Below are 17,480 nucleotides of genomic sequence, written 5' to 3' on the forward strand. Positions count from 1 at the left end.
TGAAGAGGAGCAGTGGGATGAAAGGAATAGAAGAAAGGATGGATGGATGATGAACAATGAGTCTGATTCTAATCAGAGAAATCAAGAGGGTATGGTGGTGGTTGAATTGAGGCTAGAAATAAGTGGGGAAACAGTCATCTCTTTCCTAAAAGGATGAATTGTACCAATAATTCAGAGTCTGATTCTTTTTGTACAGCAAAATAATGTTTTGGTCATGTATACTTATTGTGTATCTAAGTTATATTTTAATATATTTAACATCTACTGGTCATCCTGCCATCTAGGGGAGGGGGTGGGGGGGGTAAGAGGTGAAAAATTGGAACAAGAGGTTTGGCAATTGTTAATCCTGTAAAGTTACCCATGTATATATCCTGTAAATAAAAGGCTATTAAATTTAAAAAAAAAAAAAAAAAAAAAAAAGGATGAATTGTACCATCAGAAACTTACAATAAAGTGGAATATGTAGCTTCAGAGCTTTTTGAATAATCCAGGACCAGGAAAGATTTCTTTTCTTGGCTGAAAAGAACTCTAGTGGGACTGGCTTAATTAGGCAATATATTAAAAGTCTTCTAGCCTAGGAATCCTTTAAGGTAGAGGCCATACATACCATTAAGTCCTAGAAATTTATTAGGGTGGGAAAAGCCCCCTTTTAGGTCTTATTTCTCCCTTCATTTGGGCATTAGGGTCCCTGAACAGGCAATTGTTTTGTTTAGTTTGTTTTTTAGTGCTTTGATTTCAAAGTGGATAGTTAACTAAATACAGCATTTGGTTTGATGTCAGAGGATCATAGCATTTAGATCTGGAAGGGGAAATTAGATATCTATAGATGAAGAAAGTATCTTCTAGAGATGATATCTACTTTTGTCAAATATGATCATCTGGAAGTATGATCACAAAGTGCTTTTTCATAAATAACAAGAGTGTATCTCCTTGTAGCCCATCAAATATTCATTTACAGTATAAAATATTGGACTTAAGGTTCTACACAGGGGCCTTTCCATTATCAAGAGACTAGGACACAGATGGTTTTTCCTGCTGGTCCTTAAATTTTTGCTTTATAAATCCCTACCATAGGAATCTTCGAAATGGTGAACTCCTTGGATGCATTTAACTTAAAAAAAAAAAAATAGAAATCCAATTTATATGTACTTTGTAAAGTATGTACTTTATGTGCTTTACAAAGTAAAAAATACATTTACTAGGTAAATATGAATATGCATACTTAGAAATAACAGTTTTTTAAAATCTGTCATTTTATCCATGAGTATCTTTTCTTTTTTTCCTTTTCACAGTCCCAATCTATTTTATAGACTTCATGGGCTGCTCTAGCTCAGATTAGTAGCAACTATTGTGGTGATAAGCTTCTCCAAACTTTATTGCCTATCTACTATCTTGCTCAAATTTTTTTCAGTTTTCTGGTATTTCCTAGACCTTGTAATCTAATGGCATGGCCTTGTAGACATGGAGACCTCTACACTTGCTGAAGTGTCAGAATGGTGCTTTGGTGTGGAGGATGCAAATAATTTAAGTTGGAAAAAATTTGCTAGATTTGTTGAGAGATAGAGATATAGATTTTAATAATGAAATTCCTAGAAAGCTGAGACCATCTTACAAGGTATCGTGAATATGTGGTTGATTAACAAATATGTAATATTGAGAATCATGTATAGAATTAGAGTTTCAAGGGACCTTGGTGCTGGAAGGATTATGGAAAGGCAGGCATACTTGGTGGAGCTGTGTGTTGGTATAACATTCTGGGAAGCAGTTTGAAGTTATGCAAATAAAGTGATTAAAATGTCTATACCTTTTAACCCTAAAATTTTCACTGCTAGGGTTTTATTCCAAGGAGATTATAACTAAAAAGAGAGGTTCTATATATACTACATTATTTACAAGTAACACTTTTTGTAGTAGCTCAGTACAAAAACAAAGTAAGATACCTATCAATTGGGGAATGGATAAACAAATAGTGGTCTAAAACTATAATGAATTATTACTGTGCAACAATGAATGTGGTAAATACTGAGAACTATGCAGAGATTTAAACCTAATAAAAAGAAAAATAAGCAGAGTCTGGCAGGCAATATATGACAACATAAATACAAAGAATTGTAAAACAATCAAAACTGAATATTACAAAGATCGAACTTGACCCTGAAGAAAAGACATAAAAAAAAAAAAATACACCTCTGAACTCTTTTACAGAGGGTGGAGGGGTTTCACAGATGTAGAACACCAAATGTAATATGAGTTTTTTTTTTTTTTAATGTGTTGGTTGTTTTTGATGAATTTTTTCCTGTCTTACTTTAAAAAAATAAAATTTGGCAATATAAAAAAGAATAAAATATTAATTTTTTAAAAATAGTAACTGCCACTGCAACAATATCTTCAAAAAGAACAGAAATTTTCTGTTCACCATTTAAAAGAATCCTTTAATGATGTTTTATGAATAATTTACAGACAATTAGGAAAAATCATCTGTGTTCTGATTCTTTGTTCAGACCAAGGAAAGTTATAGTTTTGTGGTAGTGGTCACAACTCTATATTTGTAGCCTCATATCCAATATTATATCCATACTGGTTTGTTATGCACTTCTTGAACCTCAGAGAAATATTCCCAATTAGCAATAGTTGAAAACCGATTCTTGTTACACCTTAACCGCTTTGTGTTTTTGACTCTTCTCTTCTCCTAAAATTTTATTCTTACAAGTTGCCTCTGATATCATACTCACCATATGCAGTGTTCTTCTTTAGCCCTCATTCTCTCTCCTTAACTTCTTTATATGGTAATTGTCTTATTGACTATCCTCCAACTTTGAAAAACTCATCCCTTGCTTTCAATAATATAAAATCTGTTCTTTATTTCTCTGATTATTCCTTCTTTTCCTGTCTCTTATTGTAGAGATCATGCAAGCCTTGGCCTCCTGTACCCTCTCTATTTTATCGTCAATGATTTTAGTCAGTCATACTTAACTCAATTTCCTTCTCTTAAATCCCCAAAGGTGTATTTAAAGTCCTTCATCCTAATCTAAATGTCATTCTTGCATTTCCAGATACCTGCTAATTAACTTCCATTAAGTTGTCTGTCCTGTAGTTACTTTAAAAGTTTCTAAAACTTAGCATTCTGTTTCCTAAACTACCTTCATCTTCCTGAACTCATCATTTTCATTAATAAATGCTATCACTATTCTCCCAGTTACGTCACTTTAAAACTGTGGAGTTCTTTGACTTTACTTTTTATTTGTTAATATCCCTATAGTCAATTGATGGCAAACTCCTTTTGATTATTGCTTGTGTGTGTTGTATGTGTGTTTCCATTATCTCTACTACTATCCTAGTTTAGACCCCTTATAATAATATGCCTGGATAAATTGCAATAACTTTATGATCCTCTTACTTAAATCTAATCCCTTTTGTATCACTATTGAATGTCCGAATGACTGTATCTTCCTAAATCAATTTTATCATGCTGCTTTTCTATTCAGAAGTTTTCATTGTCTTCCTCATTACCCATAGGTGGAAGTCCAAACTCTTTACTTAGCCAAGTGTTAAGACCCTCCACAAATCAGATTCCTTGATGTCTTTCTTCCCATGTAAACCTTCTGTTCTAGCCAGACTGGTCTATTCATCATGCCCTGAACATTGCTTATGCTTTGTACCTCCCTGCTTTTTCCCTTCCTAGAATGCCTTTTCTGCCTATCTAAATCTTAATATTTTTAAAGCCCAGTTCAAATTCTACTTTTGTGTGAAGCCTTCATTGTTTCAATCAGAAGTGGGTATTTCCTTCTTCTAAAGTCCTATCACACAAATTTGTTTAGCATTAGTAATTTGCTACATGCTTAGAATCTTTTCCCATGTGTGCACCTTACCCCCCCTCAAGTAATTTATAAATTCCGTGAAAACAGGGACCACATCTTTTACTAACCCTTAGTGTCTATCACTGCTTGAATATTTTTTATATTTAATACACACTTACTCAACTTATAAGATGGGGTATATATAGGAAAAAGTGCTGCATATTTTAGTAACAGGATTTGGCAGCTTTTCAGAGGTGACTACAAAGTGTTTATTTACTATTTGCTTTCATGTTATAGTTAAAAACCACTTTTGAAAATTATAGATTGGAAACTTCCATTTTAGCCTAGGATCAGTGGTGTTATAGCAATGTTTTATTTCTCAGAAGACGACAGCTAGACACGTATAATGGAAATAAGTCCCCTGTGACACTTAGTTTCTACTATGGTGAAAAGGATGTATGCAAAGAACTTTGACTCTTTAAGGGAACCTGTGTATGTTGGGATATAAAAAGAATGAAAAAGGTATGCAAAAAGAACACCTGATTAAGGAAGCTAAAGACACAAGAAAGAAAACTGCACAGGAGTTTTGTCTATCCTAAGTTCTAGATTTATAGCTTCTGTTTTCCCTTTTGAACTCATCCACAGATGCCACAAACTCAATTTGTAATAGTTATTTTTAAACCATTCACAATGTACTGGTATTGAGGGCTGGGTATAGAAAGATGAAGATATATATAGTCCCCATTCTAAAGACGTTATAGTAATAAGTATAATATAAATTAAAATAGTATAAATATAAATGAAACAATGCTATGAGAGGAGAGGAGAGGTAGAAGGGGGTAGTAGATGAATTAGAAAAAATTTTTTAGATAATTTGGCACCTGTATTATACCCTGATGGAAGCTGGGGGTGGGGATAAAGTCTCTTTAATTGTCAAAAACTAGGATGGAGAGAGTCTATTCAAGACTTTTAAGCATTTAACAAAGACTCCCATTATGCCATTATGGACAAAATGGAGAGATGTGGACTGAATGGTACTAGAATTAAGTGGGTTCAGAGTAGTTGAATGAGCAGCCTAAAGGAATGATTAATTGAATGTTAATTGAGTTTATGTGATAGAATGTGCCAGTATTCTGCTCGATATTTTTTAACAATTGGATGATGATATAGATAAGAAAATTTGCAGATAGACGTTTGAGCTAATTCATTGAACAACAGAAATAAGATCCAAAAAGACCTGTGTAGTCTAAAACAATGAGTCAAATCCAAGAGAAGAGGAAATTTTTAAAGGGAGAAATGTAAAATTTTCTGTGTGATTGTTTTTTGGACCCAAGTACATGATGTGAGAATGTTGCTAGGCAACCATTCATGGAGAAAAAATATATTTGGATTTTAATGGACTACAAGCTCAATATGAGTCATCAATGAGATATACAGCAGCTAAAATAGTAATGTCATCTTTGTCTTCTTTAAGAGGGGCTAGGCATAATGTCTAGTGATAGTCTACCCTGCCATCCCTGCCATGTTCAGCACCACATCCTATATTGAAGTTCAAGATTACAACACATTTCAGGAAGGACCCTAATAAATTGGAGCGCAGCCAGAGGAAGATAGTGAGGCTAGTGAGGGAACTGAAAACCACATCATAAAAGGATCCATTGAAGGACTGCTTAGTTCAAAGAAGAGGAGACCTATAGGGTATATTGTGATGACTATTTTTAGCTGTTTGAAAGACATATATAGAAGAGAATTAGACTCCAATTACTTTATGGCAGTTGGTGAACTTGGACTGTGAATTGCAACTTTGAGAGGTATAGAGTTAGACTTGATGAAAAGAAAAAAACTTCTCATTCAGTAGGGATATCTAAAAGCAAAAGATAGTCACTTGTTGGGGATTGTAGACTACATTGTCTTAAGTGAAATAATAGGTCATTTTAAAGACTTTCATTGAATCAAAAAAGGGTACTTGTGGTGGTATAGAGATCTCTACAACTAGTCAGAAGACTAGCCTGCAACAGGCTTATATGGAGCCGAGGTGGGGGAGGGGGTGGGGGGGGAGAGGGAATGATATTTCATACCTTAGGATCTCATTTTTTTTTTAATCTATAAAGAGGAAGGGTTGAATTATTTCTAGGATTATTTTTAGATTAAATAATCTATTTGAAGTAAAAAACATGATCCCTAGCCTCCAATTTACAAATAAGACATAAGAAATTTTAACAATTTGAAAAAATTTGGACTGTTTAAGAAAACAATAGACCTCTTTTGCATTGCTAGGAAAACCATTTATAGGAAGACAATATGAAATAGTACCTTTTAAAATCTCTAATGATTCTGAATAATTTCATTGGCTTATTTGTACCATGGAAAGGTCTAATAATTAAATTTAAAAATTCCTTGAAAACTTTTAGTCATGGAGCTGGTTATTTGAATTGTTTATTATTAGGTATAAAGTTCAGAATTGAAATTTCATTTTCATTGAAATATTAGTTTTATTTATACTATTTATAATTATGTTGTCATTTGTCTCAGTAAATTTTGTTCTGATGATAAAATTTCCTGTTTCTGTTTCTAGATGCCGCTTCAAATGAACAACAAGAACTTTTCTGTCAGAAGTTGGAGCAGTGTTGCATACTATTTGATTTCATGGACTCTGTTGCAGACTTGAAAAGCAAAGAAATTAAAAGGGCAACACTGAACGAACTGATTGAGTATGTTTCAACAAATCGTGGTGTGCTTGTTGAATCAACATATTCTGATATAGTGAAAATGGTAAGCTCCTAGATTTATATTCCTTTATATTTACCCCCTGATTAAAATGAGTATGTCTATATAACTGCCCCAAGTAATAAAGCTGCCTTTTTTAAAAAGCAAATATCTCAGAATTTATATATCCAAACAGTCACCTTGGAAGTTGGCTACAGCTACAGAAGAAAACAGAAGGAAGACCAGAAAGAATCACAGACAAGTAGGACAACTTTGAAAGTTACATATTGAATTTATTTTAATGATTAAGAAAAGCAAGTTATACGTAATAGTGAGACATAGTTTAACAGACAATCTTTTTTATCTACTATGTATATGGAAATACACATTTAATTTTAAAATAAATTTTTAATTTTAAAACTACATTAAAAAAAGTAATTGAAGATGAGTTTGTCAAAGTTAACTTCATCTTGTAGACATGTTTTACTTCTATTTATTAAATAAAAGAAGTGCTCAATTAATAATTTACTTGTAAAATATAAGATTTTCTTTTTAATCACATAGAATTTAGCTGAAATTTTGTTAGGAACATTTTGTTTAAAGGTACCTAAGCCAAAAGTTTAAAAAGAGCTTTTTGTCCTCAGTGAAAAAACGTCGTGAGCATTTATCAAGCTTACTATGTGTTTTCCTTCCCTTCACATATTCTCATATTCCATTCAATTTGGCCCACTGGTTATTCCTCCATTCCATTCCATCTGTTAATATATTTGTGGTTCAGCACTAATGATGAGATTGATGTAGATGCACACCAAAGGTTGAGATTGAGGAGAGCAATTGGCACCAAATGATGGGTTTTGGTCATGTAAAGACTTCACAGTGTCCATTTTCTTTGGCAAAAGGTAGGTTTATTTATGAAAAGAGGTTATAGACAAAATGAAAAGATACAATAGATACTAGGAATCATAAATATGAGATAGAATTGAGAGGGCAATAGGGTGATCAAGGAAAGAGTATGCCATTGACTGGAAGGCTAGATCCATGGAGGAAGTTAGCACTCTAAGAGTTAGCTATAAGAAGGAGAAACACCACCATGAGGCATGGGGGAGAATTGAGGAGGGAGGGAGATAGCATGAGGAAGAATGATGGGCTAACCCAAAAGGGATTCAGCAAAGATGGCTTAAGCCCATTGACAAATTTAACCTTGGGAATTTGACATAACTTGGGTTTCTGACTGGACACAACAAGGTGGGACTACACAAGACTTCCAAGGAAGATGGGACTGTAAGATTGAATTGATCTGTATCAGTTCCCTTCCCTGTTTATCTCAGGGATTAATCTTATCAGAATTTCAGGTTTCTTCTGCCAACCCCACCTAGTTACCCAGGACTGCATAACATGATCCTTCATACTTTTGCGTCTAGATGATCTTTTATGGCTAAATTGCCCTCCTTCTTCACCTGTACTTTGTACTTCATGGAATCTGGTTTGTTTGTTTGTTTTTTAAATAACTGCCCAGCTTTGCCACATTCTTTAAAATAGCCTCCAATTTCTTGGTGTTTTATCTTTTGAAATTATTCTGTGTAACTTTTTGCATATTTTGTAGGTACACTCATATTCTTGTATAGGTTATCTCTTCCCCATCTCACCAGTACATTGTAAATTTCTTGATCTCAGAGTCTGTTTTCTTTGAACCTTGTCTAAAGAATCTGTGTTTTTGAATATTTGTCGAAATGAGCTGAAGTTACAAAGATTGAATAAGACTTGACCTGTGACCTCCAGAATCTTAGAACATTGAGGAAAGGGACAAAAATAACAAATAAAAAGTATATAAGTAATAGTTATTATGGATGAAGATCTGCTTGTCCTTGGAATTTTTTGTTTTTGTTTTTAAAGGACTTGGATTCATTTTTGCCTCCCATACATTTGAGCTGGGTGTCTATGTATAATTTTTGTCAGACCTCTGGCTGGCCAGCCTCGAACAAGTATAAACTGAGTGACCACAAGCAAGTTACTTAATCTCTAAGGGCCCCTAGGTAACTATGTCCTTAGGACCTATTTTATTATGTCTCATCAAGTACTTTAAAATTAGAAAGTACTTCCATCTAGTCCAGCTCTTTCTTTTGACAATTTATAGAACTCAGACCCAAACAAGAAAGGAAAGAATATCATTACTGAAACATAAAACTTGTGCTTGTTATGTATCATCTACCTAAGAGAGAGGTGGGAGTAAGATCTATTACGAAGGAGGCACTTAATAGGCTTGATTTAACATCTAGTCTAAGAATGTGGATCATATTATATTATTTCATCTTTGTTGTTTGCTTGCTTGTTTTTTTCTTATTTTTTCCACCCTATCAAAAAATTTCCAAAAATAAGTTTTTTTGTGCTTTTACCAGAGGCACTGAAGTTGACACACCCAGGTTTAAGGGATGCCTATTTTATCAGAATGTGATTACAAATGCAGATGTAATTTTTATTTTCTAAGCCTACATATAGAAAGATTGACAAGATAGTAATGTTCATTCTGTATGAGGATCTTTGAAGAAATTGAGGATTTTTAACCTGGGGAAGAAAAGTACGAGGATAAGATGATGGTGGATGGGGAGGGAGGCTGGCTGAGATGGCTGTCTTCCGGTATTTGAATGGCTGTTTTATGTAAAAAGGATTAGCTTTTTGTCTTTGCCTCTGAGGGCAATATTAGCATATAAGGAAGAGCTTTCTAACCCTTGGAGCCCCACATTCTGGAATGAGCTGCCTATTGAGATAGTGTATTGCTCTGTCTTTAGTCTTGCTTGCCAAAACTGGGTAACCCTGTTGAATATGTGTCAAAGGGGGAATTCTTGTTCAAATACTGGTTGGATTATGTGATTTAAGACCCCTTCCAACCACTCCAAGACTCTTTACTTCTTTGAAATTGTTTACACTAAATAGTATCAACAGGTTAGTAACTAAATGGCATGAAGAGATACTTTGAAAAGCGTGCAACTTAAAATCTCAAATACATATACGTTGGATCACTTCCTGCTTTATCAAAGGAGTAAAATCAACAAAATGGGATTTTATTGCTTTTGTTATTGAGCATTATTTAGTATTGACTATTAATTATCAGTTAAATAGATATGTTTTTTAATCCTAAATTCAAATATGTTATTTAAATGCAGCAAGTAAATGTAAATAAATTAAAATTTAGATTATTCTTAAGTGATAATGCCTTTTTTACCATCTGGCTTAATTCAGATTCCTCTCATTTGTGGTTTATATGTACTATGATATAATGAATCGTCTTTAAGACAAATAATTAGGAAACACTAGACTAGATTTCTTCGTAATAATATTAGCTTTTTCTTTTTCAAAATACATACAAAGATAGTTTTCAACATTCACCCTTGCAAAAATTTGTGTTCCAAATTTTTCTCTTCCTTCCTCACCTTCTCCCTCCCCTAGACTGCTGTCTAGTAATCCAATAGAGGTTAAACATGTGAAATTCTTCTAAATATATTTCCACATTTATCATGCTGCACAAGAAAAATCAGTCAAAAAGGAAAAAAAAAATGAGAGAAAAAAAGAAGCAAGCAAACAACAAAATAAAGGTGAAAATACTATGTTGTGATCCACATTCACAGACTAGATGTTAGATCAAGTACCCACTAAGTGCCTTCTTGGTAAAAGATCCCAACACCCTCCCTCTCCCCACTTAAGTAGATGATACAAAACAAGCACTAAGTAAATTACAAAATATGTATAAATGCATATGAAAAGTATAAGAAGTGATAAAGTAATTTCTGCTGGGAATAATGTAGTCCAGCCTTCTCTTAAATATCTGTGCATGAGATAAGGAGCTAGAAAGATAAATAGATAAAGTATAATGTGCTAATCCATTGTGCTTGGCATTGGGTTTATCAAAACAAAATAATCCTTTCACTGTGGGGGCATCATCTATTCTAGTCAGCTCTGGGATGAAATAATTGGGTGTGGGGAGATCTAGACATCCTGTTGGTATTTATGATGGCTGGAGGGAAAGAAATGAGTTTCCTGGCTGGGACTTTGGGTGATATAGATAGAAACAATAGTATGAATCCTCAAATCAATTTAAGACAAATTGGAGAGAATATAGAATTCTCATATGCCAGCTCACCTAGGCTGCCAGAACTAATCCTGAGGAAGGGAAAGACCAATCAGGGAGGAATTTATCTGGGGGAGGAGGTGGGGTGGAGAAGAAAGCTGATTCCTTCCTTTTTATACAAATTTTGCTAACTTGTGTTGTTTAGGTGTTGCTGGAATGTAAGTGCTTTCAATGACTTAAGACAAAGTCTCTCCTGTCTTTCTCTCCTAATCTGTGACCAAGGAAAGCTCCATGAAAGAGGTGGCATCAGAAATGGATCTTGAAAAATTGGTACAATTTCAACAGGTAGAATAGGACTCTTTGGGTGTAGGGAATGGTATGATCATAGGCACAATAGGGAAAACCTCAAGAAATATTGGTGCATGGTGAATTTTAGTACAGTTTGGCTTGATAGTCAATAATGGGAAAGAGATGGATAAGTAAGGTGCCACAGATTTCAGAAGGCCTTGAATATACTAGGGCAGGCATAAGTGTACTTAATTCAGTATATAATAAAGAGCCACTGAAGAGTTTTGATCAGAACAGTTGGTGCATCAGCTCCATTTTTAAAGATTAAAATGGCAAAGAGATGAATGACTTGAAAAGAAGAGATTAGAAGTTAAAAGACCACATAGACAATTTAAGTCATACAAGTTGGGAGACAAAAGCCTATATTAGTTTTCAAAGTTCTTCCCATCTTTAAATATCTCCATCTTCTGGGGGGAGGGGACAGGAGAGGCACTGCACGAAGGTGTTCATCAATTGGGAATTATGAACAAATTATGAATACACATATAATAGCATGTGATTTTAGTATAAGCAATGATGAAAGAGGAGTATTTTCAGAAAACCTGAGAAAACTCATTTGAACTGCTGCAGAGTGAAGTAAGTAGAATCAGAAAGACTGTTTTTACCAAAGCCAAGAACATTGTAAAGACAAACAACTTTGAAAAACTTAAGAGTTCTGGTCAAACACAATTATAGAGGATTCATTATGATATGCTACTTATCCCTTGAACAGGTATTGGATTTATAGTACAGATTGAGACATTTATTTTGGACATGGACAATGCAGGAATTTGTTTTGCTTGACTAGGTATATTTGTTGCACAGATTTTGTTTTTGTTTGTTGTTTTTTTCTTTTTTCCTTTCTTTTTCCGGGGGGGTGGGGGGAGGGGGCAGGTGAAGTAGGAGACAGAGAAAATAGATCTTTGTTCCTTAAAAAAGAAAAAAAGTTTAATTTTTTAAAAGTCTTAAAAAATAATAATTCTTTATTTGGCATTGGAGAGAAATGTCCCAAACGTGATTTTAATAGCAACAGATAGGGTGGCAAGAGATGCCAGTTCAAATTAATTTGACCCCCTTAAAGTCCAAAGAAGGTTTAAAAAAAAAAAAAAAAAGGACAACATATAAATATTAGTAGAATCTTTTGCCTTAGAAATGTGCCTTTTGGTGGTAAGTGTATTTTTGTGCCATAAAAATACTCATTGAACATCTGATAAAAATTGCTGTGTGTTTAGAAAGGACTCTTTCACTATGCATTATGCTCTATCAAAGAGTTTGTTAAAAGGCACAAATCCCTTCTTATCTATTATAAGGAACTCATTCTAAAGCTAAATCTAAGGCAGGAGTTCCTAATCTTTTATTCTGTCAAGGATCTCTTTGACAGTCTGCATCCTGTGAACTGCTTCTTAGAATAATGATTTAATGATTACATTGATGATTCAAGGAAAGGTTAAATTTTAGTTAGTGGATACAGAAAAATCAGGATGATGTAATCTTTTCTCAAATAAACTTTTAGATTTTCCCAAAATCTATCCATAGATTTTTTGGGAAGTCCATGGACCTCAAGTTAAGATCTCCTGATCTAAGACAGCATGGTGTCCCAGAACATGTGTTGGCTTTTGTTTTTCAGAAGATTTGTGTTTGAATCCAGACTCTTATTTACTATGTGATTGTGAACAATTATTTTATTTCCCTGAGCTTCATTTCCTTAACTGTAAAAATGGATGGTGTAGTGCTTAGAGCATTGAGCCTAGAGTCAGAAGGACCTGAGCTAGTGTATGACTCTGGGCAAGTCATTTATCCCTGTTTGCTTCATTTCCCTCATCTGTAAAATGGGCTAGAGAAAGAAATGTTAAAGCGTACTCCATTATCTTTGCCAGGAAAATCTCAAATGGGGTCATGGAAAATTAGACACCACTGAAATGAATGAACATTAATAATTTCTTATTCTTATTAAAATAAAAGGAATAGACAGCTCTACGAGGTATCTTCCAAATCTTCCAGTCCTAAATGTTGTGATCTGTAATTTTGCTTATATTTTTTTCATAAAAATCTGATGAAGAAAATGAAAATTTCTCCCTTGTCTTAATGAACTTGATTTGCAAATATTTGTAGCTTCTAAGAAGACAGCTATATTCTCCTTTAATATTGTTGACTTTAACGGGAAAAGATCCATTGTTGTTTTCAGTCGACTCTGACTTTTCATGATTCCATCTCTTTAGCAACAATATTGGAGTGTTTGTCACTTACTGAATGCTTCATTGATGATAATAGGAGTTTCAGGGACCTGTTTGCTTTATTGTGATCCATCTGAAATTTTTAATGAATTTGGCATCCATGGCCGCCTACTTACTTGCCGATGCTGTCCACTGGTGTTTAGTTTTCTTTGTCTGTACTTGGGGTTTATAACTATGTAACTTAATCTGCCTACTTAATCAAAGGTTTTTTTGTTTGTTTGTTTTTTGGGATTGGGGGGGATTTTATTAGCCTCTGAGCTCTTCTTGTTTACTTGTTAAAGTTTACTTGCTATCTTCAAATATTGTTTCCCTAGAAGACTTTGTGAATGTAGAGGGTAAGATACAAAAGAAATTTTCCTGAGAGTTTGTATTAAAGATTGAATTTAATTGACTAAATTGCCTTCTATGCTAGATGCAAGAGAGACAAAGGAAATGAGCCAGTTAGTACTCTCAAAGAAATAGGAATTAGACATCTGTACAAATTGAAGAATGATACTGTTCACTGCAAAAAGTTTGCCAAACATTTGAGATGTAGGAGCATGCTGGAGAATTATACCCATGTTTTAGCAAGTGCTTAATAAAATGCTTGTTGACTTTAAAGATTCGTTTCATTTTTTTCAGGACAGTGAAAGAAAGTGGTAGTAATTCAGAGAATAAGAGGGAGAACCCAAGGCCAGACTTCTTTGGGTCTGGGATCTGAGATGTGATCAAGTCAAATAAAGAAATTAGAAATGAGGAAAGGAAAGCAAGATGTCTTGATTTTCAAAAGAGAAAGTTGTTTCTTTAAATTTCATATAAACTTGTGGAGTTAACTCTGAGCTTTTACCACTAAGATTTGCAAAGCCCTTTAGAAATACTATCTCACTTGGTCCCTAACACTGCCTGGGGATAGGTTCTTTTATTATCCCCATTTTCGGGATTGGAAGTTGGCCAGCCTGAGTTAAGTGACTTGGCCTTGGGGTGCATAGCTAAAGCTCAATTTGATCTTGAATTTCTTCCTGACTCAATTTCAGGGCTCTATTCACTGTACCACCTAGCTGCTTTAATTTCTGAGTTATCGAATAGTAATCTTTAAAAATAAGTCTCCTTTAATTGTCAGACTGTACTTATCTAACAGAATTAAAGTCTATAAATGTGTTTTTGTTTACAGATCAGTGTCAATATCTTCAGGACTCTTCCTCCAAGTGATAATCCAGACTTTGATCCTGAAGAAGATGAGCCTACTCTTGAGGCATCATGGCCTCACATACAGGTGTGAAACAGAATTGTATTCTATTTATGAATCATTCAAAGTGAAGATATTTTTTCTCTGCTCATTGTTGTATCTTTTAGATTCTGATTATTAAATTCATAGAAAACTTTATTTTAAAGTTTTACCCACTTAACATTTTCTTGTTTTCTAAAGGAACAACTATTGAGAATTCTATTCCTTAAAATCTTTCCCACCACATTTTATCTTTCCTCCCTCCTGCATCTCCCACCCAACTATTATTTTTTTCCCCTTGAGTGGGCAATGTGCGACTTGAGGAAAATGTTAAAGCTGAAGGATCTTGAGCTTGTACAGAATTAATTTTTTTTCTTTTACATACAGAAGCATCTTGAGTTGTGCAAAAAAATATTAACAAATAACTAGGTGGCACAATGGAGAGAACCCTGGATGGGAATCAAGAAGGCTCATCTTCCAGAGTTCAAATCCTGCCTCAGACACTTACTAGTTGTGTGACCCTGGGCAAGTCACTTAATTCAGTTTTCCTTAATTCCCTTATCTATAAAATGAGCTGGAAAAGGAAATGGTAAATCACTCCAGTATCTTTGCCAAGAAAACCACAAATGGTGCTGAAGTGAAATGACCATAAGCCTGAGCAAGTCACTTAACCTCAAAGGCAAAACTGCCTAATATCTAATATTTGTTTAATGAAATTTCTTTTTCAACTTTAAACTGATAAAACTTAAACAACTCTGTTTTACTTCTGGAAATAAATGTATAAGCAGAATCACACCAATATTAATAAAACCCTAATTAAAATTTTGCTTTTTAAAAATATATGGTTCTTCAGTTCTAATGTGGCTCTCTTCAACAATGAGTTGATTCAAACCAATTCCAATTGTCCAGTAATGAAGAGAGCCATCTACACCCACAGACAGAGGACTGTGGGAACTGAATGTGGATCACAACATAGCATTTTTCACTCTCTGTTATTGTTTGCTTGCATTTTGGTTTTCTTTCTCAGGTTTTTTTTTTCTTTCTAGATCCGATTTTTCTTGTGCAGCAAGATAACTGTATAGATATGTATAGATATATTGGATTTAACATATAATTTAACATATTTAGCATGTATTGGACTACCTGCCTTCTAGGGGAGGGGATGGGTGAAGGAGGGGAAAATTTGGAACAGAAGGTTTTGCAAGGGTCAGTGTTGAAAAATTATCAATACATATGTAAATAAAAAGATGTAAGAACCACATTTTTAAAATTTTATTATAACAACTATATATTTATAAATACCCTGCCATTCAATGTAATTGGTGAACTAGCTTGCTGATTTTCAAAAGATATATGTATTTACAGTCTTCCTTTGGGATGGAATGAAAGGCTGCTTTTAAAAAGTAGGTCCAATAACTCTTATAGTAGACCAATATTACAACATTTTTGAGACGTACCCATTCTGGTTTACTTGCCCAACCAGCTTGTTCTTTGATCTGGGCAGATTTCTTTGCCTCTGTAGCAGCTGTAGGGGTGGGGGGAGAGGAGAGTATAACTTCAGTCTAGCTAGTCATCTCCTAAAATGATTTGTGGTCATGCCTCCAGGGAACTAATGACCTAGACGATCTTCAGGTTCCATTCATACCTGCTGCTACTTCTAATTGCTTCCTGGTATATCCATATAGGTAGCTTCTGTTCCCTCTTTAGAATATTTAAGTTCTGAAGTTCACTCCAGGCTATGTGTGTTGCATGCATGTCTACTATTAAATAGAATCTTAATGGAGTTGTATAACAGTCTTACTTGTCCTTTAAATTTCTGTCATAGTTGGTATACGAGTTCTTCTTAAGATTTCTGGAGAGTCCTGATTTCCAACCAAGTATTGCAAAGAGATATATTGACCAGAAATTTGTACAGCAGGTAAGAAACTCTTTTATTTTAAATCATTTGATAGTTAGAAATTAACATTGTTGTATTAAATATAAGGTTAAATATATACTATAGTAAATTGACTTCATTTGGTCCATGTTCCTGTTCATACTTGGACATTTCAAACTCCCCTCCACACACACACACACACACACACACACACACCACATTCAAGAAGATTGGTTTAGTTTCTCAGAAACATTAGTTGGGTATAGTATTTTTTATTCACGAGACTTAGTTATGTATGCCCTTTCTTGAAATTTGTGTTCTGAGATATTTCATCATTGAAACAGATGGAAAATAGCATCTAAGAATGCAAGGCTTTGAACAAAAGGTGAACTTGTAAAATGAGTCAAATTAACTCAAGTTCCTGTAGTTCTTTCATATCTAATATAAGATTCTGGTTTTGCAAGACTTTTTCTGTCCCATCCAATTTAAAGAACAATTCTAGACTGTGATAGCTATAGGTTAGTTTTACTTCCCAAGCCAGAAAGCGCTTCTTTCCACAAATGCAGAAGTAACAGCTCCCAAACACTAATAAACAAACACCTTTCTTTTATTATGCAGGCAGGTTGGGCCCCTCCATCCAAATGAAAACTTTAATGTAATTTCAACTTTCCCTAAATGTATTTTGTGATCAGTACCACCTGCTTTCTGATCTCTTTCTTCTCTCCCCCTCTCTCTGTTGCTCTATGACTCTCTCCTTCTCTGTTTCTGTATCTTCCCTTCCCTATCTCTTTCTGTGTCTCTTTGTCTCTATCTCTGTCTCTCTTTGTCTCTCTGTGACTCTCTTTCTCTTTTTCTCTTCCCCCCTTCTTTTTTCAGCTCTGCCTCTATCTCCCTTTTTTACTCTACTCACTCCTCTTCCTTTTCATCACTCTCTTTTCCATTGAATAGCAAATCTTTCCTCTTTTTCACCTAGACCTTGATTTTTGCAATTTCTAGTGTATATCCCTATCTAACTTCAGGCTCCATTCTAATTTCACCCAAAACCTGGGATTCTCATGGTACAGTAAGGGAAAGCACCAGATTTTAGAGTCTCAGAGGACCTGGATTCAAATTTTAACTTTGCTACTTTAGAACTTGTGTGATGCTGGGCAAGTCACACTCCTTCTCTCTCTCTCCTCTCTCACTTTGCCTATCTCTAAAATGGAGGAGTTGAACTAAATGATCTTTTGTCTCTGGGATCTGTACAAGGTAGTTGGTTCTGTAACATTAACTA

The 17,480-nt window shown here is 34.3% G+C and overlaps 1 protein-coding gene across 5 annotated transcripts in view; it reads left to right on the top strand.

Moving 5' to 3' along the window:
* PPP2R5A (protein phosphatase 2 regulatory subunit B'alpha) overlaps positions 1-17,480 on the top strand; it is a 76,212-nt gene that overhangs the window by 37,992 nt on the left and 20,740 nt on the right. For 3 of the 5 annotated variants that reach the window (XM_031937333.1, XM_031937336.1, XM_031937335.1), the window contains 4 exons: positions 6,373-6,569; positions 6,700-6,765; positions 14,278-14,379; positions 16,157-16,249. In XM_031937333.1, coding sequence (XP_031793193.1) covers positions 6,373-6,569; positions 6,700-6,765; positions 14,278-14,379; positions 16,157-16,249 — 458 coding nt within the window. The remainder of the gene's footprint in view (positions 1-6,372; positions 6,570-6,699; positions 6,766-14,277; positions 14,380-16,156; positions 16,250-17,480) is intronic. The other 2 variants (XM_031937334.1, XM_031937337.1) reach the window with 1 other exon arrangement.

The sequence above is a fragment of the Sarcophilus harrisii genome, chromosome 4 (assembly GCF_902635505.1).
Source record: "Sarcophilus harrisii chromosome 4, mSarHar1.11, whole genome shotgun sequence".
Taxonomy (NCBI): domain Eukaryota; kingdom Metazoa; phylum Chordata; class Mammalia; order Dasyuromorphia; family Dasyuridae; genus Sarcophilus; species Sarcophilus harrisii.